Source organism: Haliotis asinina, chromosome 7 (assembly GCF_037392515.1).
Source record: "Haliotis asinina isolate JCU_RB_2024 chromosome 7, JCU_Hal_asi_v2, whole genome shotgun sequence".
NCBI classification, from domain to species: domain Eukaryota; kingdom Metazoa; phylum Mollusca; class Gastropoda; order Lepetellida; family Haliotidae; genus Haliotis; species Haliotis asinina.
This window is the reverse complement of record NC_090286.1, coordinates 52,355,836-52,382,287: the sequence shown is the minus strand read 5'-3', so window position 1 is coordinate 52,382,287 and position 26,452 is coordinate 52,355,836. Positions and strand designations below refer to the sequence as shown.

Sequence of the window (26,452 nt, the reverse complement as noted above, 5' to 3'; positions counted from 1 at the left end):
TTAATATTATCTAATGGTGTTTATTGTATAATGAAAAGTTCTTGTGTACAAAATGAGTGGTGGTTGCACACTACTGGGGAAAATGCTGGGATAGTATGGCTCAATGCATTTAGATTCCCCCGTCAACATCAAAAGCGAAAACATCTGAAGCGTTACAGAGAGAAAGAAAAATTCTTTGATGTACAACCATAAATGGTGGTGATGCCCAGTGTAAGGGAGACAACTCTGGACGAAAGTGAATTTGGACGAAAGTGAAAATACACACAAGGGGTGTACAGGTGGTGTCTTAATTATATGAAGCCGTTTACAGGTGCTCCCTGAAGTCATATGTGCTTCAACATTGCTGAAAGAGGCGTAAAACCACGTTTGTTCACTGTATTATGCAACCGTATTTCAACATTGCTGAAAGAGGCGTAAAACCACGTTTGTTCACTGTATTATGCAACGGTATAATGGTTATTCTGGACAAGAACACCCATTTCTGTCGTACAAGTTTCAGGGCCACTACCTTCTCGGTGGGATCTCGATGGTGGAATGACCTGCAATACAGAATGAAACCTGTTAGAAATAGCTGCATGTAAATGAAACCAATTGTCATATCACGCAATACCAGTAGGAACAAATGTCCCGACATGACAGTAGGTACAGGTACTGCCTTTTACGCCAATGACTAAAATTGTTAAAAACACGATATAGTCATCTTCGTTGACCATTTTACCACACAGAAGAACACAAGTATCTACTGTAAGTAGTTTGTGAACCCAAAGAGTAGCCTTTGGACACAAATTCGCCATCTACTGTCGCCTTCACCGCATATCCAAACAGACATTATATCACGCAATTAATACCGTACAGTGGATACTGTACATGCTGGAAACACTGTACTATGCTGGAACATATGAAAACATTATATACTTTAGTATTTAAATATCGATTAAAGATGTTAATGATTAATAGTTTTGAATCAGTAATCCCAACTTTGCTACCATGATGAATATTATTCATTACTTACTATTTAAACAATATGTGAAATCATCATATACTTTAGACCAAAGGCCAACTTAACACGACTGTTAAGCTTCCCTGAATCTACACTTTTCAGTAATGTCTTCAAAGAAAGTAAACTCACGCGGCTAGTGTTGATCTACTTTACAGGAACTGGATTAGTAAAATATTTCACAGACAAACATAATACATGCATATACAAATAAAATTATACATGTGTCTTCAATAAACAATAACGTTACACCACCCTGAACAGCTCAGCGGATACTATTTAGAAATTAAAATGAATAGGGCCACTGGTAATAATCTAAGGGAGACTACTCTGCCCAGTCTCCTGACATCAACAGCTAGGATCATTCCACTCCATTGATGAACAAATAAATGATGAATTTAAAAATAATTATCCACTATTCTAACAACCCCGGCCGAAATTAACCAACACAGATGTTTCAGCTCGAGAACACTTACTACTGTAAGGTAAATGTTTAACCGATAGAATGTTTCCTGACATATAATCATTGCCTACATGGAGTAGATCATGTACGTAATCTCATTATTTGACTTAAGTTCGTATAACTGTATCATTAAAGGTTACGCTAGGAGAAATATAGCGCATACACATTTGGACTACGATAGTTCACATACTACACACACATGCGCGCAGGCACGCACCCCCCCTGCCCCCGTCCCCCCACGCGCGCGCATATATACTCAATGCGAAATCCTTCGACACTCACAGAAATAATGTTGGATTTCACAGCAAGGAACCGATGAGACTCCTCGCACGTATGTGGTTTCCCAACCGAATCTATCTTCTTTTGACTTCTCAGTCTACAACAGATACCATTTCATTTACAAGCTGCACAAGTGGCATCCCTGGCTTCTGTAACAAACACAAACTCACGAAAATGTATTGGTTGATTTCATATAACTCTAAACGAGTGTTTCCTGGCATGACAATGCTGTTAATCACTGGGTTGTCTGGTCCCGACTATCAGAGTGGTCCAGAATATTTGTTTAGGTTTATTCCTACTTATTATGTGCTTTGTTAAACGTGACGAACCAAGTCATTTCACTGCAAATCGTTAATTTCGGGTAAAGAACTACCTGATGACGGAGACGACAATGACAGCTGTTACTGCAGCTAATACAGCAATGCCGGCGCCTGCGTGAAAATATGGGGTGATTTGCCGAGTGCCATAATCCGGGGTTACCTCAGCTGCAGATTGTTGAGGATGTTCTACAACAGAAAACGGCTGGTACACAAATATCACTTTTGTTTCATCAAGGTAAGTTCATATGAAACTACAATATACACTTCGCATGTAATCAACGAAGAACAAAGGAGTGCGAATTATCCAACATGTTTAGTTATGTGAGATTAAACTAATAATCATTCACATACACATCCCCCCCCCCCCCCCCCACACACACACACATATCCGTAGTACCATATATACCATGCCATGCCAAATGCCACACGCACGCACGCACGCACGTACGCACGCACGCACGCACGCACGCACACATACATACATACATACATACATACATACATAAATACCTTCTTTGTGAACGTGGTGTGTATTGTTTAAGTCCTTGATATCAAACTTGCTTTTGTGGCTTCTGTGGTGTGCCGGCTCCAGTGTCTGGGTCATTTTCAGAGGCCTTGCACAACTTTTGTCACACGCTGACAGTGAATATAGACATCTCTGTAAGCATCCAGGTCCACAAAAACCATCCCTGCACTGCCCCACACAGTTCCCCGTGTATCTGTCACACTTCAGACACGGACGCTTACATTTCGTGTTACATGTTAACCCCCTCCACCCCAGTTCACACCCATCCGTACAGTTGACGGCTCGACCATTGGTCAGTAGGTCACACCGTCCATTGAAGCAATGTCCCCGGCAGCTCCGTCTACAGTCAGGTCCGTAGAAGCCGCTGATGCAGTCAGTGCATTCCTCAGGACATTGGTTTTCGGGACAGTAGTTGTTACAGCCAGCCTTCACGACTCGGCGAGCTTCAGACACGCACTTGGTGTCACCTTCAACATACGATCGGGTGAGTTAATTGGGGGTTGGGGAGGAGGGGTTGGGGGGTGGGGGGTGGCATTCACACAATGTACCCATGTGGGGAATCGAACCCGGGCCACGACGTGACCGACGACCGCTTTAACCACTGAGCTACCCCACACCTCTTCAACACAAGGCAGGTCAGCTAAATCACAATATGATGAGATCGGTGCAATTGGACGTTTCCCTCTGAATTGTGTTATATTATAAATAGTGTACCTGATACTGGTAAATGTAACAGTTTGTGAAAGAATCTATCTATCTATCTATCTATCTATCTATCTATCTCATTCTCTCTCTCTCTATATATATATATACATGTCTCTCTCTCTCTCTCTCTCTCTCTCTCTCTGTGTGTGTGTGTGTGTGTTGATAATAGTTTTACACATGAAAAATAAGTGAAATAATATTCGCCGTACTCATGACCTGTGGGATATATTATTGTCTTTGTAGCGACTATAATTGGCATATGTTTAAGGAAGAGAAATTCGAAGTGTAGAAATAATGGTTGAGTACCATACAAGGTGGTACCACATAGCAAAAGATACATGAGAGTTAATATAAGCACTTTCAGAACTATCTATTCTGTGTCTTACCGTGGTGTATCAGGAGAGAAATGTACACAGCAAAGGAAAATGTTGTTTGTAAAACCCGACACTGTCGTTTCCAACTCATTTTGTCTGGAGAAAAGAGATAACATTGTCTTGTCTTCAACCATCAAACCATATAGACGTCTTGACTTTATATACGTGTACATTGACATGTAAACTATGTTGTTTTGGTTTAAGAGGTTTAGGGTTATGTCCTAGGGCGACGTTTCACAAAACTGTCGTCAGTCAAAGATCTCGTAACTTTTCTAGGAGCATTCGTACCTCATTTACTGCAACGGAAGAAGAACAAATGCTACGAGAAAAGTTACGATATCTTATGCTTACGAGAGTTTTTGAAACGTGCCCTGACCGTTGACGTTTAGGGATTCGGCAGGGGATGGGGCAGGATATTGGGTAGAGGCAGGGGAGAATAAGGAGAGAATGTTGCGCACACATTTTACATGTCTCATGTGCTCGTTACATTTGCATGCATTTCAAAGTCCTTTACAAGTCTAGATGATACCAACTGGAACTTAACACCTGTAGGTTAGATAAACAAGAAAGTACAAAATGGCCGACATTTGTAATCTTGATCTAAACATTTTGAAAGTTATACACACACAGCCAGTTTTGTATTCAGGCATATTTTAATAGGATAAAAGATGAAATGGATAGGACATCAGCAGTCAACCATAAAACGTCCATTTCGCAATTTTGTATTCAAACAGAGGACAAAATGTGTCAATACTGGGAGAGAAACAGTATGGTTTTACTCCGCTTTTCGCAATATTTCAGCAATTTCTCGGCGGTGAACTTCACACACTGTATCCATGTGGGGAATCTACCCCGGGTATTCAGCGTTACCATTAGGTTACACCACCGCAGCTAAGTGAATACTAAGCATCGAAATACACGGCGGGGAGACACAGTTCCGTATTACTACGGAGATATTATTATTACTTGTATCATTACCTACACTATTGCTGTCACGAAGGATGTTAACAATTCGTCTTGATGGGTGGAAATGTTAGAACAGATATAAATTAGCATAACGTAACATGAAAGACCATGTGTAAAAGAAATATTACATACCTCTGAGAGGTTATAGCATATATATGGTTATGAAAGAGTGCTGGTAAAAAAGATTCAAGAGTATTGATTCTCTTCCTCTGTTTACGGTGACTAAAGTTAGCTGCTTTTGGTGGTAAAAGGCCATTCGCGTAAGATTGTCAAATGTATGTACAATACATAATTTTGTTGGTTTACTCTGCTTCAGAGTGTCTCTCACACTATCTCATATATACACTGTTATCTCAGACTACAAAAGTTCGTATGAAAATGAGTTTAAAATAGCATAACGTTGATCTATCGAATTTATATATTTATTTGTAAAGAAATAGAATTTTACACAAGAAATATACTGTCAGTGTGTTGTCCATATATACATAGTGATTGAAGTATTTTGACAGTGGTTAGTTGCAACAGAAGTGACACCATGTAAGTGCCATCAGCATATAAACGAGGTGAACTGTCAACATTATCCGTAAAGTCGTTTATGTATAAAAAGAATAGAAACAGACTCAGAGCAGAACCTTGGGGTGCCCCTGTTGACATGTATTTAAATCGTTCATAGAATCACATTTACAGCTTCATTTGGTAGCGGCCTAGAAATGTAATCTGTCAGCCACGGAACAATATATTTGACAGAAACCCAAATTAGTAACGATGTTAGTACCTGTGGCAAAGCCACATTCATTGAAATGTAGAAGTCAAAGGTTTACAGTCATCTTTACAACTTCTAAAATGCCTCTTACGGTAATATTTGTAAAGTCTGTGGTGTATCTCTCTGTTCCAAACCCAACCAAATCCCCTATAGACCTAAAAGAATACCATACAATTAAGTCCTTGTTTGTCAACAGAGGGAACAATAATATTACGGATCCCAAATAAATGAGAGTGAAAGGTGACATGAAACAAACTGGAAACTACAAGTCTCCACTGCTGTCTTAAGTATGGATTTTCTAAAAGTTAGTCACACGTACAGTGAGAATGGAACGACATTTTGCCCAAACAAAGGCTTCTTCGCCAATGTGTGCCATTTAAGATTTAATACCTTACAAGACAAACACGACGATACTGCAAAGCAATGTTTAACTTCTTAGAAGGAAATTCTATAACGTATATAATATCACTGCAAAGTAGATCACGATAATCATTGTGCACCGCTGCACAGGGAGTGCTACATTCAAGTGTGCTACAGAAGTATTATCAGCAGGATGCATTACATGTAAGTGGCCAGGGGGTCTCGCTAACCTAGCTGAGTCATATTCCCGAGGAAAGCTAGGTTTCTAAGAAATAAATGGCCTACAAAATGTGTTGTGTTTCAAGGTTCTAACAACGATTCTGTGATCAAACCCAGGGTATGGAGACTTGATGTTTTTACAGCTACGGATACGGGGGTTGGCACTTGCTGGTAGACGATCCAGGTAATCAAGTAGCGTGTGTAGTTAAATTTCATTTGCATCATGCACAACGGTCTGTTTTAAAAACAAGTTTTACCCCTCGTACAAAATAGCGAAAACTGACAACAACAATATAATCGTTTCGTTTTATTCGGGTATCCAAACTTATTATACAAATCATCATAATTGGTCTATACATACGAGGGGGGTGGTGGAATGGTATTATGGTATTAGGTCCTACCTGTAAATGAGTCTTTACACGTCGTTGTTGTTGTCGTGAATACCTTCCTTGTAACATAACTCACTGCGCAATACCGACTTGGTAGAGGACGCTGGGTGGAGGTCTATATTTATCGCCAACCCAATATCGCCGGTCTACAAGCACTGCAAACTGCAGAGTCAGTGGTTTGAGGTAAGGTTAGTTGCTATGATGTTTACTGCAATGTGTAATCAAACGTTACGAGAGACCATAACTTTCATGTAGAAAGTCATCAAACTTTACTCTGGTCAGATGTGTCAAAATTTAATATCAGAATGAGTGAATATATAATCACAACCCGCGGCCGGTGGTGCCTTTCAGCACACCTGTATCGGAATATCAGCCTGTAATATCTGTCCCATTTAAACAGAGCTCTATGCAGTTAAGATCTCAACTTCACTGGTGAGGCCGAAGTTTGTTGAAAATGAAGTTCAGAAAACACCATCGTTTACAGGTTTCAGTCTATTTTAGGTGGTGGTAAGCAAGAGGTGGGTTTTATGTAGTTAAGATGTCACCTTCACTGTTGAGACGGACACTGTAAGTTTGATTATAACGGAAGTTAAGGTCCCACCATCAGTTACAAAACTCTAAACTAGGGGCATTACTTGCTCCCGCAATATCTGTGTATGTGTCTAATCACCTAGGTTGATTACATACTTGAGGATTCTGTTTAGAGGAAACTCGAAAGAAATTATTCTCTGGTATTTAATGATTCCCTGTGACGAATTCGACAACAGATTTTTGTTTCCAGCTTTAATCAATATTTATGCAGTGTAGGTTTGTCTCAGACAACATCAGTGCTCAAATGACAAATGAAGTCTTTACCGCAGGATATGTTTTAGCATTGAAACTATATTTCAGTATTAATGAGAACATTTACATATTGATCTACAGTGGAAGCTGTCTAAACCAGGACTGAAGAAATAGTCCTGCTTAGACAGCGTGCTGGTTTGTAGAGCTGATGACAAATGTACAAGCAACGGGTAGGACTGAGACCTTATGCTGGTGTTGACAACTTGCCGGATTGGGCAGATGCCGGTTTTGACAAATTCCACTGTATATATATTTTGATATAGTAATATTTTAGAAATTGTTTATTTTCAGAAATGCTTCACAAAAAGTAAGCTCCACTTTCCAATAGTTTGCATCATCAGCTGTAATCACTATGTAATGTGAAATTCCCCCTATTAAACAATCACTATGTAATGTGAAATTCCCCCTATTAAGCATCTCTGTATCTTTCCACCTATGTAGCTAGGTTGCTAGTTGAATTTGTCGTGTATTTTCGTCCTAAACAACATTAAGACGCTACAATTTACTTGTCATTTAATTTATTGCGATATATAAGTTTTGTTCGATAAAGAAAAGTAAAACTAACATTGAAAAGGTCCCCTTTCAAGAATAGAAAAAACAACACTTGTCTTTCCATTACTAGGCTCAGAGCAACTTTAGCAGACACAAAGATTTCTAACTGTGCTATCTGGGTTGTTGATTATGATTATTACACACGCGTTGATAATGTAATACTTTTGTCACCACATAACGGCTGTTATTTTGAGCGCATGACCAAGTCATAGGACTGGTATTACACAATGACACGACACATGCTGGGTCTGATATATTTATATCCTTCACGTAGCAGAATGGGTTAACGTCATCGCAGATAATTTTAACTGCGCCCAAATGTCTTACACTTGACACACTTATGGCTAATTATGATGAAAGCTGATGATATAATTTCCATATGGCCAAAAAGTCACTTTACTGTATATACAGTGGACATTTAATGAATGTCTAAAATTGCTGATTTAAGCTCACAATATTGTTATTGTTATACACGCTAGACACTATATAAACTTTCCATCCAATGTTTAGACTCACTTAAACTTGAAACCTTGCAGGTCATATACATATATAGCATAGATATGGGTTTTGGCGTGAAATTTGTTAAGAATTCGCCATTTTTTACTGATTCATTTTCATTTATTTAACTCATGTCAATAATCTCTTCAAAGTTACAAATTTGTTTTGCCATACATTAGCTAATGTGTAAACATTACCTTTTAACAGTACGGAATATTTTGAAAACTTTACTGTAGTGCTATATAGATACCCACATTATTATTATAATTATTCTACAGATTAAGATGGATATGCAGCAGAGAGGGTTCGGGTGATCCTGGCACAGTCAGGCCGGTAAGGCTCATACACAGGAACCCGATATCGCACTGTAGGTTAAACATAGACCAGAGATATACACTCATGTCATATATATTAATAGAGTAAAGGAGCAGCAGCTGCCATATTGGATTGTCGTGCAGACATCGACTCGTTCCGATTTCAAGCTGAAATGTACCCTAAGAATTCAGTGACATTTAAAACTAGGCACACGTACCTCTCAATTATACATGTCCCCACACATCCTGCCTGATTTCCACGACATAACACCCATTGTATTAACTTAAATACGTCCTCACACTCGAAAATCAAACCAAAACACCTCTGGGGTGAACGTTATCCCGCACTCGCAGCCTCTCGCTATGTAATGTGAAATTCCCCCTATTAAGCATCTCTGTATCTTTCCACCTAGGTAGCTAGGTTGCTAGTTGAATTTGTCGTGTATTTTCGTCCTTTATGGCTTTTTGGCTTTATCAAAAAGGACAATGATCAGGTTTGTTAGATCAGGTTTGTTGGCTGGAATTGGCCTATTCCTGAGAAATTTGAAATCATCATTTTCCATGACGCCCTGGACATATCCAGGGTCCTACCATGAATGGACCCAGGAGTCAAAGCCACGGGCATGCCGAAGACGATAGTAAAAGCAGCGAGCCATGTCATCATGTCTTTTAAGATATGCTGTTTGTGCCAAGGAAGGGCATCCATTGACAAGGTGTTAGACAGTCTCTATAAATTCATTACACCGTCGACATTTTAATGAAGAATCACATTTTGGCGATTGCGAGTGACTGGTCTTGAGCAGCAAAAACGATGCCCTCACTTTCACATTTGAAACCATCCGACTTCATCAAGGCGAAGGTTGTATTGCTGTTCTGTTCAACACACTGCATGTACACATGATGCAGTGGCTTCTCAGACAGCTTCTCCACAAAGGACCGACTCTGACTTAGAATTGGTAAAGGACTTCACCTGGTTTACTTTCATTGTTGTACCGTCCAGCAGTATATCGCCATCAACAAAATCAACCTCAAATTTCAGAAGATAAAGCCGCATGAAGGGTGTGTGGTCAAGCAAATCCTCTCATTAGTCGGTGCTTGCCATCATCTGCCATTTGTGTCAACATCGTTTAGTTGATAGTCAAAATCGGTTTCAGTTGGCTTGTAGAAATAACAATAAAGAACTGGTATGTGTTATGAGTGGTGATAGACAAGTCAATCACCCATGATTATGTTTAGATAAAGTTTTAATTGCACTGTGAAGCGTTTCAAGTTGTTGGTCGTATCATTTTTCTATATTTGAAAAATAAAACAACTTCAATCCTCGCAATGACAAGAGGTCCTGTGCTGGCAAGGAGCTCGATGTCCTCCGTGCCATCACGGCCTGCAGCTGTATTAGATTTGGACTTATTGATAACATTTTTCAGGCAATCTGGTGAGATGTATCAGAGAAACGACCTAGTTACTTTCTCACTCATTGCAAGGTCATAATCACTGACCGACGGTGCCTCCAGGTCACAGTCGCTTGGTATAGATCACAATTGTTTCCAGAACCTTTCACTGGCATCAATGGGAGGTCGTTTATCATTCTCACAATCACCCTATCTTTTCATTTGCCTGTAAGTGTTTTTCATTATTTCTAAACAGTTTTGTTTGATGAATTTATTTTTCTTTTCCCGTTTCTACCTTCTTTTAGTTCAAAGCTTTAATTTTTGTCATAAGGGAATTGACATCTTGGGGAAGTATCTTTTCTTTGGTTGTCTTATGCAATTTCTTTGGCAATTTTATTTTTCTCCAAATTGCCCTTTTTGTCGTTTAGACATAGGATTCCCTGATGATCTTAGCTTCCGTCACAACTCTATCCAGGAAATGTATTTTCTAGTTTCTGTTTTGGTTTTTCTTGTATTTGGTTTTTCTCCTGTGTAAGCTGTGTGGAGTTTTTCAAAGGTTCATTTGGCCTTTTTTCCTAAATGGCAGATACTTTATCAGAAACAGAATGAAACAATACATATACATGACTTTCGGAAAGATCTGCAACTGAGGAAGAGAAAAGAGTGAGGGTCCGAAATTTTGGGGCCAGTTGGCTCTATGTCAGCAAAGTTTCCATCAGGAAGATGAAAGAGGTTAACATCCATTAGCAGTTTTGTGTCTACTGCCACTTAAGCATTCTGAAGGGTTCCTGACGGGCACCAGTTGCAGGCTGAACTGGTTCACGACGTATGCCATCTTTAAGACGCCGGAGTTGGTCTTGGAGATTACTCCATCAGTTAAGCATACATTGGCATGGCATTGTCCCAATGCAGCTTAAGCATTGTCCCAATGATGCGTGGATTAGGCCACCCCGTCACTTTCGCTAAAGTAGTGTGGATTTGAGATGGTTTTACCAAGATAACATATATGCAACAAATAAACTTAATGTGACAAAGGTAACAATATTGTTTGAAGTCTTCCAAGATGTATGTATGTATGTATGTATGTATGTATGTATGTATGTGTGTGTGTGTGTGTGTGTGTGTGTGTGTGTGTGTGTGTGTGTGTGTGTGTGTATGTATATGTATGTATGTGTCTATTATGACCGAAATAATCAGTCAATATGGACATTTCATGATTCACTCAGTCCTTATGTATACTGGCTGGAATTCCCTGGTATTGTGTACATTGCCTGGTTAATTAATCCAGTTATTGTACAGATTGACTGATTGTTGGAATTTGAAAAAAGCTTTAGTCTTACAGGCCACTCCGGTGTCCCACAACCAAGCTACAAGTGTAGCTTTCAGATCACATAACTCTTGATCCGCTTAAATGATCCACTGGCCATTGACTGCATGTTCACAAGATCTGCCAACGGGACAAGTAATCTTATATACAAATGAAAATTATGAATTTGGGATATTGGGTGTTTGTTAACGCAACATTTCAGCTCATTTATATACCTCGATACCATTACAGACTAGTCCTGTTACAGTTATGGTCCAGGACATAAAATGTGGCAGACAAACTTACATAAATTGATATCGCCTGACAGCATTTCAATCTGCTGGCGTCGATTCAAGTGTCTAATACTACTATTCAGTTTCTGTTACTATGAACAATAAACAAAGCCCCATCTCGGAATATGAGTTTATTAATGGAGATGTCACTCGGAGTGCACGGCAACTGACTACGTCATAAAATTTATCAGTGGAATCAGATCAGCTAAGCTCGAGCTATTATAATAGCATTGGTCTTACGTAGAAACTTATTCCGTTGAGCGTAAAATCATTTGCCAGATTCTTACTGATCCTAAACTGAAGGCCACAGTAGCATTAAGCCAGTCTAAGGGTAGTTCCGGATTAGAAGTCCATTTCAGTCTGTTAAACAGCAATCTGACATTTTCAGTCAAATGCAGTCTGATAATTATCTGTGGAAAGAGCGCGTTGTTGGCTACCGAACAGCTTACGCATTGTCCTCTGGTTTTTGTTCTTCATTTTGTGTTTCCTTACATCTAATAATTTATACACCCAACAAACAATCCAGTGTGAATCACAATCCTACATAAAAAACGCGTGTACCCTGTCCAGCACCCTGTAGCTCACAGATACTCAACACCAGTTAACTTTAAACGTTATGTGTTCGGCTTGATCGAACACTGTTGTCGTGCCACTCCGAGTTGTCGTGTTCGCCTATTCCAAACAAAGGTGGGCTTTGAAATTTTGTTGCGGAGGAAGTACGAATTGCTTTGCCGTTGTTGTGTTTTCTGTGTACAGTGGGGGAATATAAAAAAGGTTCCTATCACTGAAATTTTAATTTTTTTCCTACATGGTTGAGGAAGTACATTCCGTTTGGGTTCAAATGAGGACGGTGAATGGTTAAATAACTCCGATATAACAGTCGAATTATGGATAAGTTGTTTAAGAAACTGTCGTGTAATATTGCTCTATTTTCACACTATAACAAACGGCTGATGGCACAGTGACCTCCATATCGTGACAACTGAGGGACTTAAGAACTTAAGAATAATGCTGACCTGTCATTTGAACCCGTAAATCTGAATAGCGGCACAATCTATGTTACCATTAAGGGGCCAATGGTATGTAAAGGGATAGAGTGCTGTGGAGCGTGTCAATCTACTCTCGCTCTATTGAAACGGGATCTATTTGCTATTTTGCGCTGTACGATTTCCATACATAACCCAATACAACACCCGAATCGTTTGTGTGTTTAACGATAACAAGGTTCATTTCTGTCCTAGCCTAGGTTCTGTGTATGTGAATATTTAATGGATAATACGTTTGTGCTGTCCGCGAGGGAATGAAATAACGTTATGTAAATTCAAAACGGGGTACTAATAAATGAAACAAGCAAGACTTAGTAATTTGATTGCTCAGGGGTAGTTTATCTGCTATTTGCTACGCGTAAGTCTCTTGAATCTGCTACTCGTCTTGAATATCACTGTTATCACTGTCATCAGTATCACTGTTATCACTGTCATCAGTATCACTGTTATCACTGCCATCAGTATCACTGTTATCACTGTCATCAGTATCACTGTTATCACTGCCATCAGTATCACTGTTATCACTGCCATCAGTATCACTGTTATCACTGTCATCAGTATCACTGTTATCACTGTCATCAGTATCACTGTTATCACTGCCATCAGTATCACTGTTATCACTGTCATCAGTATCACTGTTATCACTGCCATCAGTATCACTGTTATCACTGCCATCAGTATCACTGTTATCACTGCCATCAGTATCACTGTTATCACTGCCATCAGTATCACTGTTATCACTGCCATCAGTATCACTGTTATCACTGCCATCAGTATCACTGTTATCACTGCCATCAGTATCACTGTTATCACTGCCATCAGTATCACTGTTATCACTGTCATCAGTATCACTGTTATCACTGCCATCAGTATCACTGTTATCACTGCCATCAGTATCACTGTTATCACTGTCATCAGTATCACTGTTATCACTGTCATCAGTATCACTGTTATCACTGTCATCAGTATCACTGTTATCACTGTCATCAGTATCACTGTTATCACTGCCATCAGTATCACTGTTATCACTGTCATCAGTATCACTGTTATCACTGTCATCAGTATCACTGTTATCACTGCCATCAGTATCACTGTTATCACTGTCATCAGTATCACTGTTATCACTGTCATCAGTATCACTGTTATCACTGCCATCAGTATCGACGCCAAGTCCGATGACATGTTTTTTCATCTTCTACGGCAATTCCCGATGCCATTAACGATCCTCAATTTCCTTCACATGTCTGCAAAAGTCTGACCATTCCTTCTGGTCAATAAATGACAATTGTTCTTCGCAAGCCCTCTGTACAGAAGTCATTTTTAAATCGAAATTCTGGGACCCAATCCAATTTTTCAAATTCTGTGGCATTGAAATCGGCGAAATGTGGATAAAGAGGTAATTAGGTCTTAAGACGATGTCTGGAGGACCTACTGTTATCCGAATCTACTTCTTAATATGTCGACAAATTTTGTACCGGCTCTCCTGACCTAACCACTGGGGCGGCTTCCGGTAAGGGCAGATAACCCAGAACGTGAAAATCTTTCAGCCTGAATATCTCCAAACGTATAAGAGATAAATGGACCAAATTTTCACGCAGTGTAGACAACGCGATTCACCATCGATTCAACACACAGCAAGAACTGGCACATTTTCCGCTATTTTGAAAGAAAAATCGCGTTATGGCGGCGCCTGTGCAGAGCGATGTAAAGCGCAATCGTGCTCGATACGTCGTTAGAAAGCCCATACCCTGGAACGCATACTTTGTTCAAATCATCTTTGTATCTTGAATTGTTTTGGAGTTGTCGCCCTTGACAGTTGGTCAATTTTTTCAAAACGCGTTTTCATGTGATTGATAGAACTGTCATAATTCTGCGAAAACACTGTGGAGTTCATCTTTGAAGGTACCAAGCTTTAGATTATAGAATGTGAAACATCTTTGCTTCACATTATGGATATGGAAAAACCAGTACTTATGTCACTATTACGACTCAAAAACATTTTCCACATATTCAGCAAGAATGAGCACAAGCTCTAACAAAATATTCCCGCGCCGCACTGACAAAGTAATTTCTATTTTTAACACCACAGTTCTAATTAGAACTCGAGTTTCTCTTCACATGAGTTTCACTAGATTAGCACTGAATGTTCACAAAAAAACATGAGCGTGAAGTAAATAGTGTATTTTTGTTTTTAGGTCTACAGTCAAAATAAGTAGTGTTCTGGAAACGTCAGGCTCTAATCTTTGCAACACTTTGTATATCTGACTGTGCCATCCTGTTTGTTTTCCTGCAGTTTGTGAATTTTGAAACTCTTAAAGAGAAGGCAGCCGCGGTGAGTGTTTGTCAGAAGTCCGAAGACCGTCAGTATTGGCCAAGAGGCAATCCTAATTCAACACTGAAAGTGTAAAAGCAATATCATGTCTTTGTAGCCACGATTTGATTTCATCTTTCCGATTGGCAGTTGTTGGAGCTTTGTCTCTTTGTTTGCTATGGTAAGGGGCATTGTCCATTATAACTAATGAGTTTTTGGGCAAATTAGACATGAGGTCCTTTTGCCGCCACTTAGAGAAATTGTTGAAGTTCATTTAGTCATATTATTTTTATTAGGCTTTAAATATCAAGGAGGCATTATGAATGAACCCATCACATGTACCAGCATGGACTATAGTCCATGGACTTGTCCATGATAGTACCCGACACACCTAAATCAGGTGTAAACTGCTATAGCAAGATACCTGCTGTCTTAAGAACAATTGTGACTAGAGGAGGTATTCACGGTAAATAACAATGCGTCTAGGTATTCATTTCTAAATGACATTCCTAATTTCAGGTGAAGGTCCTGGGGTAGAACACGCCTTCAGCAACCCAAGCTTGTCTTAAGAGGCGATTATGCTTGTCGTAAAAGAGACGACTAACAGGATCGGGTGGTCAGGCGCGCTGACTTGGTTGACACATGTCATCGGTTCCTACTTTTTGTAATAGTATATATATTCTTTTACATCAAAGGTATACCCATGTTTTAAACTATTAGATTTCGAACTGACAGGAATCAAGCTGAAAACAGCCAGAAAAAATTCAAACGCATTCGGGAGGGCATGACGAAAGAAACAGTTTCTTCAAGTATTGTAAGGTTGTGACTTCTAAATGCTACCTGACGTTTCTGTGACAAGTGGCCAAGTTTTTTATGCGATTCAGTGGTGTTCTGATGACATCACGGCTCATTTGAAGAGCGTTCGGGACGTTGTGACTGTATTTAAGGTGTATTCGAGGTATGTTAGAACTATATTCCAAATGCAATCGAAATATTCCGATACACAGGAAGTATGTTCAGCTTGAAGTCCAGCAGCAATCGAGATACATTCCGACTCTTTCAAGGTGTATTCGAGACGTTCTGACAAGATTTGGAAGTGGTTCGTCTTTTCTATTCTCCCCTAAATATTTTCAGAATTGTTAGAATGCAGCAAGAATGTTGGAAGAATATTTAGAATGCAGTTCGATATTTTACCACTTCCAATGAACTTGGAAACTTGTGAACATGTTTAAAACATTCGGTCATGTTACAAGAATCAACCCGCATACTTGGAATGCATTCAGTATGCCATAAGAATATTTAGAATTCAGATTGATTTTCCAGTAATTTCCAGAAATTTCCATTTCGAAATTTCCGGTTCATTCCGCCTCAAGTGTGAAGGAGGTATTAGGTTTCTTGTCCTGCGGCTCATACAACGACAGCAATTCATTCTTTCGTTTATTGATTGTTAGCTGTATTTGTTTTTATTTGTGCACTGGGCAGTCAAAGCGGCCATGAATAAATAATAACTATGAAGAGCATTGCTTTACTGATCTCCGAGAAAAAATAACTGGGTAACATAAATCGTGTAACATGTCTGAACTTAATAAAGTGGTTGGTTAGTAACTGTTGTTTACCGCGGCACTCAGCAATATTACAGCTGCATAGCTGTATAATAACAATCGTGACTAGACAATCCAGTGATAAACAGCCAATAGATCTATCTACGCAACTGGGAACCGATGGCATGTTTCAACCGAGCCCTACCACCCGATTCCGTGAGTCGCCTCTTACGACAAACATTGTTGCTGAAGATCACAGTCCCGATCCAGAAATCGTTGTAACGTTACGACTTATAGTTAAGTATAGACTTAGGAATGTCTTAGCGCTACGACTTATAGTTAAGTATAGACTTACGAATGTCGTAGCGCTACGACTTATAGTTAAGTATAGACTTACGAATGTCCTAGCGCTACGACTTATAGTTAAGTATAGACTTACGAATGTCCTAGCGCTACGAACGTTTTGTGGATCGGGGTCCAGTTCTAACCTGGATATTCACAGGTTTACAATGTTAAATAATGGAGATAAAAGATTAAGCTTCCACATGCAGCGGCGGAAGACAACCATGAAAGAAGCAGTTCGTCTGAGAAAACAGAAGATAATTTTATGTAATTATCTTTTTAGAAAACAATATTTAGATTCTGACATAGTGTGAGAAATGTTAAACTTGCCACAATGCCACGAAAAGTGTGGTAACTGATAGTAGTCATTGTAATCTTAGAAAAGGAAAAAAATCATTTGCACTCAAGCTATGCAAAAGCCTTTCTGAGAAATGTAAACTTTCCTCTATACTAAGTGCTTCATGTTACTTCTTATATCTGGACAGAACACCAGTCGTTAGTTTGTCAGAAAACGTAATTTGAATGTGTGGAAATCTCCGTGAAATGTGCAATTAGAACGACAATATATCAACATTGTTTTATCAGTTGGAAGACAAACTAAAATTAAACCCCCAAAGCCAAAGCAACGTTTACATGGTTTGATGGCTGAACACATGACAATGTTACCTCTTTTTTCCAGACAAAATGAGTCGAGTTCAACACAATCGAGTTTTACCAACAACATTTTCCTTTGCTGTGTACATGTTTCTCCTGATACACCTCGGTAAGACACACCATCTGAATAGCTGAAATGTGCTACTAACTAATTCTTCGAGAATGTATATTTTACTACAGTGCCATGTGTGGTACTCGATCCATTGTTGTCTACGCTTTTCGTTTCCTTAAACATATGCCAATGAAAAAGTCACTGTAAATATTTCTCCAATCACCATCAGTTCAATGTTTCTTTCACGCATTTCCCATGAGTAAAACTATGACAATCGCTTTCACGTCTCTGCACTGGCATTTGAAACCTCGGATCACACTATCTGAAGTTGTATCAATGTATTGATCTGGACCATATTCGCTTCTGTCAGCACATTTTAGTAAGTACATTAGTTATAATATAATAATATTCAAAGCTGAAAGACCAATAGCATTGATCTTGTCATATTGTGATGTGGCTGACCTGTCTTTTGTTGAAACTCAAGGATACAGCGGCTTCTATGGGTCTGACTGTAGACGGAGCTGCTGGGGACACTGCTTCAATGGACGGTGTGCCCTACTGGCCAGTGGTAGAGCCGTCAACTGTACGGAGGGGTGTGTGTTGGGATGGAGGGGGTTAACATGTACCACTAGATGTAAGCGTCCGTGTCTGAAGTGTGACAGAAACACGGGGGACTGTGTGGGACAGTGCAGGGATGGTTTCTGTGGAGCCGGATGTTTACAGAGATGTCCAAACAAAAGTTATGTGATGCCGAGGACACTGAAACTTACTCACGCATTGGGGCAGACACATGGTACTGAGAAAGAAGGTAAGGCTTACAGGATCACTACTGAAACGAGCCTATGTATGTATGTATGTATGTATGTATGTATGTATGTATGTATGTATGTATGTATGTATGTATGTATGTATGTATGTATGTATGTATGTATGTATGTATGTATGTATGTATGTATGCATGTATGTATGTTTGTCTGTATGTCTGTCTGTATGTATGTATGTATGTATGTATGTATGTATGTCTGTATGTCTGTATGTCTGTCTGTATGTATGTATGTATGTTACATATGTATTTATGTTACATATGTGTGTGTTATTGTGGATAAATGTAAATACGTGCGTGTTTATGTACCTATGTGTGTTTAGTGCAGCTTGATGTCACATTATTAAATATGTAGTTGGATAATCCGCAATGCTCTGTTGATTTCATCTGTATGATTTCAAAAGAGTATTCAATTCTACAGCAAATGTACGCAACTTCATTTCATGCGAACTCAAACATACCATTTGACTGTCGCCGAAACACACGGTAGTCTGAACTTTTACACAAATCAACAAGGCGTTTGGTCTGTAAAATGTCATGAAATGCTGAATGATGAGTGAGGATGACCACCACTGGCTTCAAATCACGTCGACGCATTGATAACGGCATTGATGACGTCAGACGACGATGACATTTTGTGTGATCCGTTGCCATTACTGTAGTAGATATTGTTCCAGTTGCTGAGTGGTGACAGGTGGTGCTGGCAGACTTCAGATTGTCGATCCAGATAGTCCCATAAGGGTTCTATCGGAATCATGTCGACAGAACATTCTAACCAACGATGTTAGCGCAATGCAGAGAGTCGTTTGTCAGTCTTGCTGTATGAGGCCTTGAGTTATCGTGTTGGTAGATAAATGGATAAATGGCAATAAAAATTTCATCCCTAGATTTTCGAGCATTCAGGTTGCCATGGACAATCACAAGCTTCGTTTTGAGATTGCCGCTTATCCCTCCCCATACCAACACAACCGCCTCTAAACGTTTGGACTTGCTGAACGCAATTCGGTCGTAAAACGCTCACCTACTCGTCTTTAAACTCGGCGTCAATACTGTACAGGTTAAACCTACTCTCGTTGGTAGGCATCACACATCGCCAATCACGCATCTGTCAACGTCGAACTCGCCTTGCCAACGTCGGTTTTGAAGAGTCATATGTGCTCCGCGGCACTGATGTGTTCGACTACACTGCAGGTTTCTCTTAGACGCCGGTACGGTTTCTCGTGCCGTCGCTGTGTTGTCGCTGTCGTTACGTTCTCAAATTAATTTTCCTGATGTAGCGATCATCACCGGGTGTTGTCACACATGGTTGATCAATATCAATATCAATGAATTATTTGACATCTCCTTGCCGTTGCAGCAATCGGGTTCTGGGCATTCCCACTCTCTTTGTCTTTCTCTCTCTCTCTCGAGATTTGCCTCAAACGGGGCATACGTTTGTACTCTTTTTACTACCATGTTTTTCACGTGTCGCGTAAGCTGGTTTATACCGCCAGTATGCACGTTGTGGGTTTGGATTTTTGGTGATGTTTAGGTGATCAGTTAACGTGTTTGCTCCCGTGAAGGATGGATCTGTAGGTGTGTGATTGTCTTACTCTTGGGTCAGTATGGTTTTATCACTTCATTTTTATTTCCGTGAATCTTTATGTAATAGTTTGTGGTGTGTAGTTTCTTCTGAGCACTAGTTTTCTTTCTGAGCATATATAAAATTAATATACAAAGTCTTCGATAGTTTCATCTTTTTACAGGTTCGAATCCGAATCCATGTGCGGAGAAATTTACCAACACTTGCGTTAAATGCAATGAATGCAATGAATGCCGGGAAGGGTATTATGGAAGCAGCTGTGAGAAGAAGTGCATTGGACACTGCCAGTATGACTGTGACATTCAAACGGGTCTCTGTAGAACATGTCAAGATGGCTTCCATGGAGACAACTGTTCAGTTCCGTGTTCGAATACATGTTTCGAAAATGCTTGTGAAAGATCAACTGGTGCTTGTAATGGCTGCAAAGAGGGATACTGTTCTCCTTACACTGGATGTGAACAAAGTTGTGACAGAAATTGTTCAACATGTGACTTTGAAACATGCAAGTGCTTAACCCCAGCTTCCCAGGACACTACGTCCCCGACATCTAGTTCCAAAGGTTGGTTATTAAACGTAGCAATATTATAAATAAATAGGGTGGTCTGTAAATAATCGAGAGAGGACCAAATAGTTTAGAGTACAACAGCATGATCATCGATCTGCACAATTAGGATACAATGATATGTGTCAACCAAGTCAGCGAGCCTGACGCCGTTAGTCGCCTTTTACGACAAGCATGGATTACCGAAGATCAATTCTAACCCAGATCTTCAGTGGTCCCTTAGCAAGGACAGTCATGTTAAATGTAAGTGTTCAGAAGACAGAAGGAAACAAACATACAGCTCATTACGCTCATGTAAGTGGATGGGAATATTTGTGAAAGTACTAGTACTCCATATGTCGATTCTACAGGCTCGAGCCCAAGACTAGTCATACGTATGTGTTGTGTAAGTGTCAGAAGTCCAAAAGGTGTATATGTCAGAAGCAAATCGAATTTATATATTCAGTTTTGTCAGGCTGTAAATCGTCGTGTCTCGTTTCTTTACAGGCTAGTTTTGTTTATATTTATGAGCACATCGTTCCTGGTGTTTGCTGTTTTATTCAATGAATATTGTATTAGATATTAGATATGGAAATATTATGTTAACTTTGTCTTTGATTAACATTGATACATTTACCATTATCCACACTCAGGTAGCCTGTTGACAGGATATTGGGTCGGTTCCAGTGTAAACACGGTGTACCTGGTCATTTTTTTCATCATACTTCGCTGTAAATTATGGAATTCACTGAAACGTTGGTGGTAAGTAGTCTAACCACTTGGGTTTTGTAACCAAATCGGATAAAGATGGGATGCATGGCCCTGCAGGACCCTGTCTATGACGAAAATGTAGTCTGTAGTCTCAATGTTCTGTTTTATGACATGGCTCTGTGCCTTATTTCAATTCTGAGATGTGGCAAGGATCGCTTCAGATTCGAGCAGGAATGTTTTCTCTATAAACCTGGTCCCATGACTTTTCGAAATATAAAGGTTACTTGACAAACTATCATAATTTTTTGGTGATATTTTTAGTTTTGAAGTTTTACGAGGGCAGAACAATAGTAAACTGATGCAATAACAGCCCGGTGGGCGGGAAGTACGTGGGATAGTTTGTTAAATAGCTTTTACATTTAGGAGACACACGTATTGAAATTTTTTTCCAGAGTTGGTGTTTTCATTAGATTTTCTGTGGAAATAAATGTTTGATCATGAAAGGATTTGGAGTCCTTTGGAGATTGCGATTCATCATTATCGTTCTGGAAGTTCATGAAAATATAAAAGTTGTTGACAGCACATCAGTAAATCAAACATAACACGAGAAAGCTTAATGAAAATGCTATCAACCCTAATCATTGTCACAACCTTCTGGGTCCAGAATATTTGCTATATCCTTCACACAGCAAATTCTTCTGTCATTTCAGCTATCACGATTTTCCCACCCCACCTATGGGTGTTTTCTATCGTATTCTAAATAACATTAAAATTTGGTATAATCGTTTGATGGTCTATGACATATACTTAATATACATTTGCCACTTGTAGTATTTCATTTCAGCGATAAAACTGAAAATGAACAAAATGAACCAGGTTCAGGTAAGCGTATATGTTTTTCTCTTTGGTTTCTGCTGGTTATGTGTCTGCTCACTGAAACAAATTGTAATTTGTTTTTACTCTGAGAAAGCAAAAGGTTCACAAATCTTTTGAAATGAGAATAAATGAATTGATTTCTTTAAATGACAAAAAGTTGCCTCTGTATGACCATCGAGGTATTTGATCAATGCTCACATCCCTGCTTGCTATGTAGTTACCAGCATAAAATACTTCTTTAAGTACTGTTGAGTTATCAAATTTCAATTTGGCAAGTCTGTTACGCATTGATGATATCAACATTTCATTTTCTCATGTACATTTATGCATTTTCCCCAGGAGACCCCTTGTCCGGGACACGGAATGAGGTAACGTCAGTGCACATTGTTATTGATAGTTATTGATATTGTTATTGATAGATTGTTACTTTCTTAAGCGGCGATTGACATTTTCCAGGAAACAATATATGATGAATACTAATGTGTTTTATAAAAGTCATAGAACCCATACATGCCAATATTGATAGAAATAAAAAAAAATAATATGTGGTTAAAAGATGTCGATAGCAACTACCGACAATATGTACGTGCTGGTTGCGAATTACTGAAGATTTGTTTTGAGAAACACATCATTTATTTCATAACCAATTTGTAGTTAAGTTTTTATAAAGCTAGGTTACATGTTTTTGTCGTACACATGCATACTGCTATATTGCATTTTCTGTCATGTTTTTGATATAAGACGTTGTAAAGCGTGTATCCGAACCAATTCACTAGTGTCCATTTTCTCGACGGCAATGATGGATCACAGCTTACATGAGATTGCAGTTATGGGATATTTAACATTCCGACTTCTACGAATTCATTTCAGCCCAGGAACAACGAGGGAAACGACGAGACGAACACAGGAACAAGCTGTTGCAACCCTGTGCAATCCCCAAAACGAAAAGCCACATTGTTAGCATTAATTATATGTGTTTTAGTCTATGTCTTCTTGAATGTTATTGCGTGTGTAATCATTTATAGAATGTGAAGCAATTCTTATGTATCACTATGTATGCACTCTCGTACCTCTGTAAAATATACTTTACCCCTTTCTACATCTCCATGTATGTTAGGTTTAACAATTTCGATTACACAGTAAACTATATTTATGAACTGATATCACATAATGATGATACCAGGTGGTCGCGAAAAGATCGGTGTCTCCTGTCACCCCGGTGGCTCCTACCAGGTCTCGTCAGCAGTTGACGTGAACGTGATCGGGAACGTATGTAGCACAAGTCAGAATAAGGAATTGCATCGGACATAATTTTTGTCATGACGCTCTGCCATGCTTTGTTTCAAATGTATGTATAAAGTATTTCCTTCGCAGATAATATTTCAAAAATTGGGTGCATATAAATTACCCATGTATTATCATTGCTCCAAGCGTGTATTGTTACGTTTAATGAATTGCCGTGACAAAGGTATAAGAAATCCCCTCTGAACCAGCGAAATATAACACAGACAGGTCTACAATATTCAATAATATATTGAGCAAACAATGAGCAAGTTGCAATGAATCACAATTCAGCTTTCTAGTACAGTGCAATTGAGTTACAAGTCGAAGGTAATGGGTCACAACTATCAAATATTCACTCACCAGTGTGGTGACATTTTCAATGAGAACTTGTTTGAAAAGTCAGTGGTCAGGCTGACTGTTTAGGGGTGGTAACAGAGGGAAATGGTGGTGTGCTCATAAGATGTCTGTCCTTGAAACGTTTGTTAACGTGTACACTTCCTATCCGAACTGAAAGTTCAGATTCCCTACTTTTTATGAAGAGTATATATACGACACACAGTCCAGCAACATGTTGCTCTCTCGCCATTCACTGAGAACTTTCGCGTTCGAAGTATAAAAAATAGATCGCCAAGGGCGCTATCAAAACGGCCAGTCGCTAAAAGTACCATTGCCGCTGAACATTTATCATAAGAAATGTGACCCAATAATAACTATCACTTAATCAATGGTAATCCAAATTTCAGTAAACACTCTTGTAACAGTATTCTTATGAAAAATGTTACGACCACGTTTTCTAATATATATGTTACAGTCAAATTGTGAAATCAATCATTTCGTGAAATGACTATAAAATTCAGTCATTTCATGACGAATATGCTTGTTGTAAAAGGCGACTAACGAGATCGGGTGGTCCGGCTCGCTGACTTGACTGACACATGTCACCGGTTCCCAATTACGCAGATCGATGCTCATGTTGTTGGTCACTGGGTTGTCTGGTCCAGACTCGATTATTTACAGACCGCCGCCATATAGCTGGAGTATTGCTGAGTGCGGCGTAAAACTAAACTCACTCACTCATTTCATGAAATGAGTAAGAGGGTCAGCCATTTCACATCATTTTTGTGTAATAGGAATCAATATGTTTCAGGCGCTTCATTAGGTATGCGTTGTATCTTTTATCTGTATGTTGGGTCAGTGTCCACTCAATGTCAATAAATTCATCTCATTAATTATTACTGTCGTTTTGTGTTGTGTCATCTTAGGCAGGACCAATATCCACATTTGTCCATCCGTTGTCCAGGGGACGTTGCTGACCTTTCGGAAACTGTCTCTTCTCGTCGTTGTACCACGAGTACATTCGACTATCACTGGTGATATCTTGGGAATAACGTTGTACCGTGATCTATCTAATTGTCAAGACAGGAGATACCATTCTTAGGTTTATGACTGGTTTAGGGCTTAGTTGTAGAGCTTGACTTTAATTGTCATTGCTCTGGTATTTGTGGTTACACCGGTTTCTTGGTGTAACACTGGTGTAACACGATTCGGACCGTTTGAAAAACTGACGTGAATGAGTGTAGTTTTACGTACACACAGCAATATTACAGATAGACCAGCCAACCCAGTGGTCAACAACATGAGCATCGATCTACACACGATCGATCTACGGTGACGTGTCAACCAAGACAGTGAGTCTGACCACCCGATCCCTGCACTAACAACTAGTGTCTGAAATGAACATATTGTACTGAGGAAAATCCTAGTGAAAGAAACTAAAATGAAATGGAAAGGAGGACTCAGACTTTCTCCACGTTTTATAAGCTGTGGAAAATGTGACTTGAAATATTTTCTTGACTGTGTGGGCTTTCTTGGTTGTATTTGCTTCAGAGTCTGTACCAGTCGCCTCTTTCGAGAAACATAGGTTACTGAAGATCCATTTTGGAGGTGCCTTTCGAGTGTTAGGCGTGAATTTCGAGTTGTGATGCCTACCACAGGTTCGCAAACTTTTTTAAAGCTACACTGTGACTTCATCCTATTGTTTTAACACTCCATTATTTCCGAGGAATGTAGGATTGCTAAATACATGATCATAATACGTAATGTAGAATTTTCTTTCAGTGTTGTGTTAAGCGGTTATACGTTGAGCGGGTACGGACAACAGCGTGACGTCGTCAGGAGCCCTTTCTAACGGGTTAGTATGAAAAATTATACCTTTTCGTTCATACATAAGTTTCAACTGGTGACATTAAGTTATAATTATCGACTACTTACTGTAATATATTTGAGAAATTGACACCATAACTCCACTGTTCCCCCATCCTATAGTCACCTTTTTCTCTAATCCCATCCAACAGAATCCCTTTCCACTAGGCACCTATGCAACATACACCACCTCCGCTAGCCACCAATCCAAAAGTCGCCCTCTCTACTAGCCACTAATGAAACAAACTACTACAAGCTACTGGCCACCCATCCAACAGTTACCCTTGCCTCTACCCACCAATCCAACAGCCACCCTTTTCACTAGTCACCCATGCAACAGTTACCATTTCCCTTAGCCACCCATCCAACAGTCACCCATCCAGCAGTTACCCTCTCCACCAGCCACACATCCAACAGTTGCCCTTTCCACTAGTCACCCATTCAACAATCATCCTTTCCACTAGCTACCCATGCAACAGTCACCTTTTCCCCTAACCACCCTTCCAACAGACGCCCTTTCCATTAGACACCAATCCAACAGTCACCATTTTCACTAGTCACCCATCCAACAAACACCTTTCCAATAGCCACCCACTCAACAGTCATCCTTTCCACTAGCTACCCATGCAACAGTCACCTTTTCCCCTAACCACCCATCCAACAGTCATCCTTTCCTCTGGCCACCCATCCAACAGACGCCCCTTCCATTAGACACCAATCCAACAGTCACTCTTTCCACTAGTCACCCATCCAACAAACACCTTTCCAATAGCCACCCACTCAACAAACACCTTTTCCACTAACCAAACATCCAACAGTTACCCTTTCCACTGGCCATTCATCCAACAGTCACTTTTTCCACCAGCCACACAACCAACAGTTACCCTTTCCACTAGTCACCTATCCAACAGTCATCCTTTCCACTAGCTACC

General features: G+C 39.6%; 3 protein-coding genes across 10 annotated transcripts; 1 reads left to right on the top strand and 2 right to left on the bottom strand.

Annotated features, from left to right (window-relative positions):
• Positions 1-6,533, bottom strand: LOC137290256 (uncharacterized). Its single transcript, XM_067821028.1, has 6 exons — positions 6,374-6,533; positions 3,677-3,760; positions 2,570-3,052; positions 2,113-2,245; positions 1,743-1,836; positions 1-539 (listed from the first exon to the last, which is right to left on the bottom strand). The coding sequence occupies exons 2-6, from the start codon at positions 3,753-3,755 to the stop codon at positions 438-440; spliced, it is 891 nt and encodes a 296-aa protein (XP_067677129.1). The 5' UTR covers positions 3,756-3,760; positions 6,374-6,533; the 3' UTR covers positions 1-437.
• LOC137290252 (scavenger receptor class F member 1-like) lies at positions 5,935-24,550 on the top strand. Of its 8 annotated transcripts, none has more exons than XM_067821020.1 (8): positions 5,935-6,156; positions 17,475-17,558; positions 17,986-18,309; positions 20,070-20,465; positions 21,101-21,209; positions 22,003-22,040; positions 22,374-22,402; positions 22,905-24,550. In XM_067821020.1, exons 2-8 carry the CDS (start codon positions 17,480-17,482, stop codon positions 23,064-23,066), a joined length of 1,137 nt encoding a protein of 378 aa, XP_067677121.1. In that variant the 5' UTR covers positions 5,935-6,156; positions 17,475-17,479; the 3' UTR covers positions 23,067-24,550. The 8 variants fall into 8 exon arrangements, 7 of the variants coding, with proteins under 7 accessions (XP_067677121.1, XP_067677125.1, XP_067677122.1 ...); XM_067821021.1 differs by lacking the exon at positions 5,935-6,156 and adding an exon at positions 6,475-6,544; XM_067821022.1 differs by lacking the exon at positions 5,935-6,156 and adding an exon at positions 8,565-8,587.
• Positions 12,978-13,793, bottom strand: LOC137292065 (clumping factor B-like). The gene has a single exon (XM_067823609.1). It carries the CDS (start codon positions 13,791-13,793, stop codon positions 12,978-12,980), a length of 816 nt encoding a protein of 271 aa, XP_067679710.1.
• Positions 24,551-26,452: the final 1,902 nt, after the last annotated feature.

Bases quoted from the DNA above. Each gene is read 5' to 3' on its own strand.
- LOC137290256 (XM_067821028.1), bottom strand. From the start codon at position 3,755: ATGAGTTGGAAACGACAGTGTCGGGTTTTACAAACAACATTTTCCTTT. The intron at 3,053-3,676 runs GTAAGACACAGA...CGTATGTTGAAG, and splicing joins TTCTCTCCTGATACACCACG to GTGACACCAAGTGCGTGTCT. The intron at 1,837-2,112 runs GTAGTTCTTTAC...TATCTGTTGTAG, and splicing joins ATTGTCGTCTCCGTCATCAG to ACTGAGAAGTCAAAAGAAGA.
- LOC137292065 (XM_067823609.1), bottom strand. From the start codon at position 13,793: ATGAAAAAACATGTCATCGGACTTGGCGTCGATACTGATGGCAGTGAT.
- LOC137290252 (XM_067821019.1), top strand. From the start codon at position 16,963: ATGTTAAATAATGGAGATAAAAGATTAAGCTTCCACATGCAGCGGCGG. The intron at 17,063-17,474 runs GTAATTATCTTT...TCTTTTTTCCAG, and splicing joins AAAACAGAAGATAATTTTAT to ACAAAATGAGTCGAGTTCAA. The intron at 17,559-17,985 runs GTAAGACACACC...TTGAAACTCAAG, and splicing joins GTTTCTCCTGATACACCTCG to GATACAGCGGCTTCTATGGG.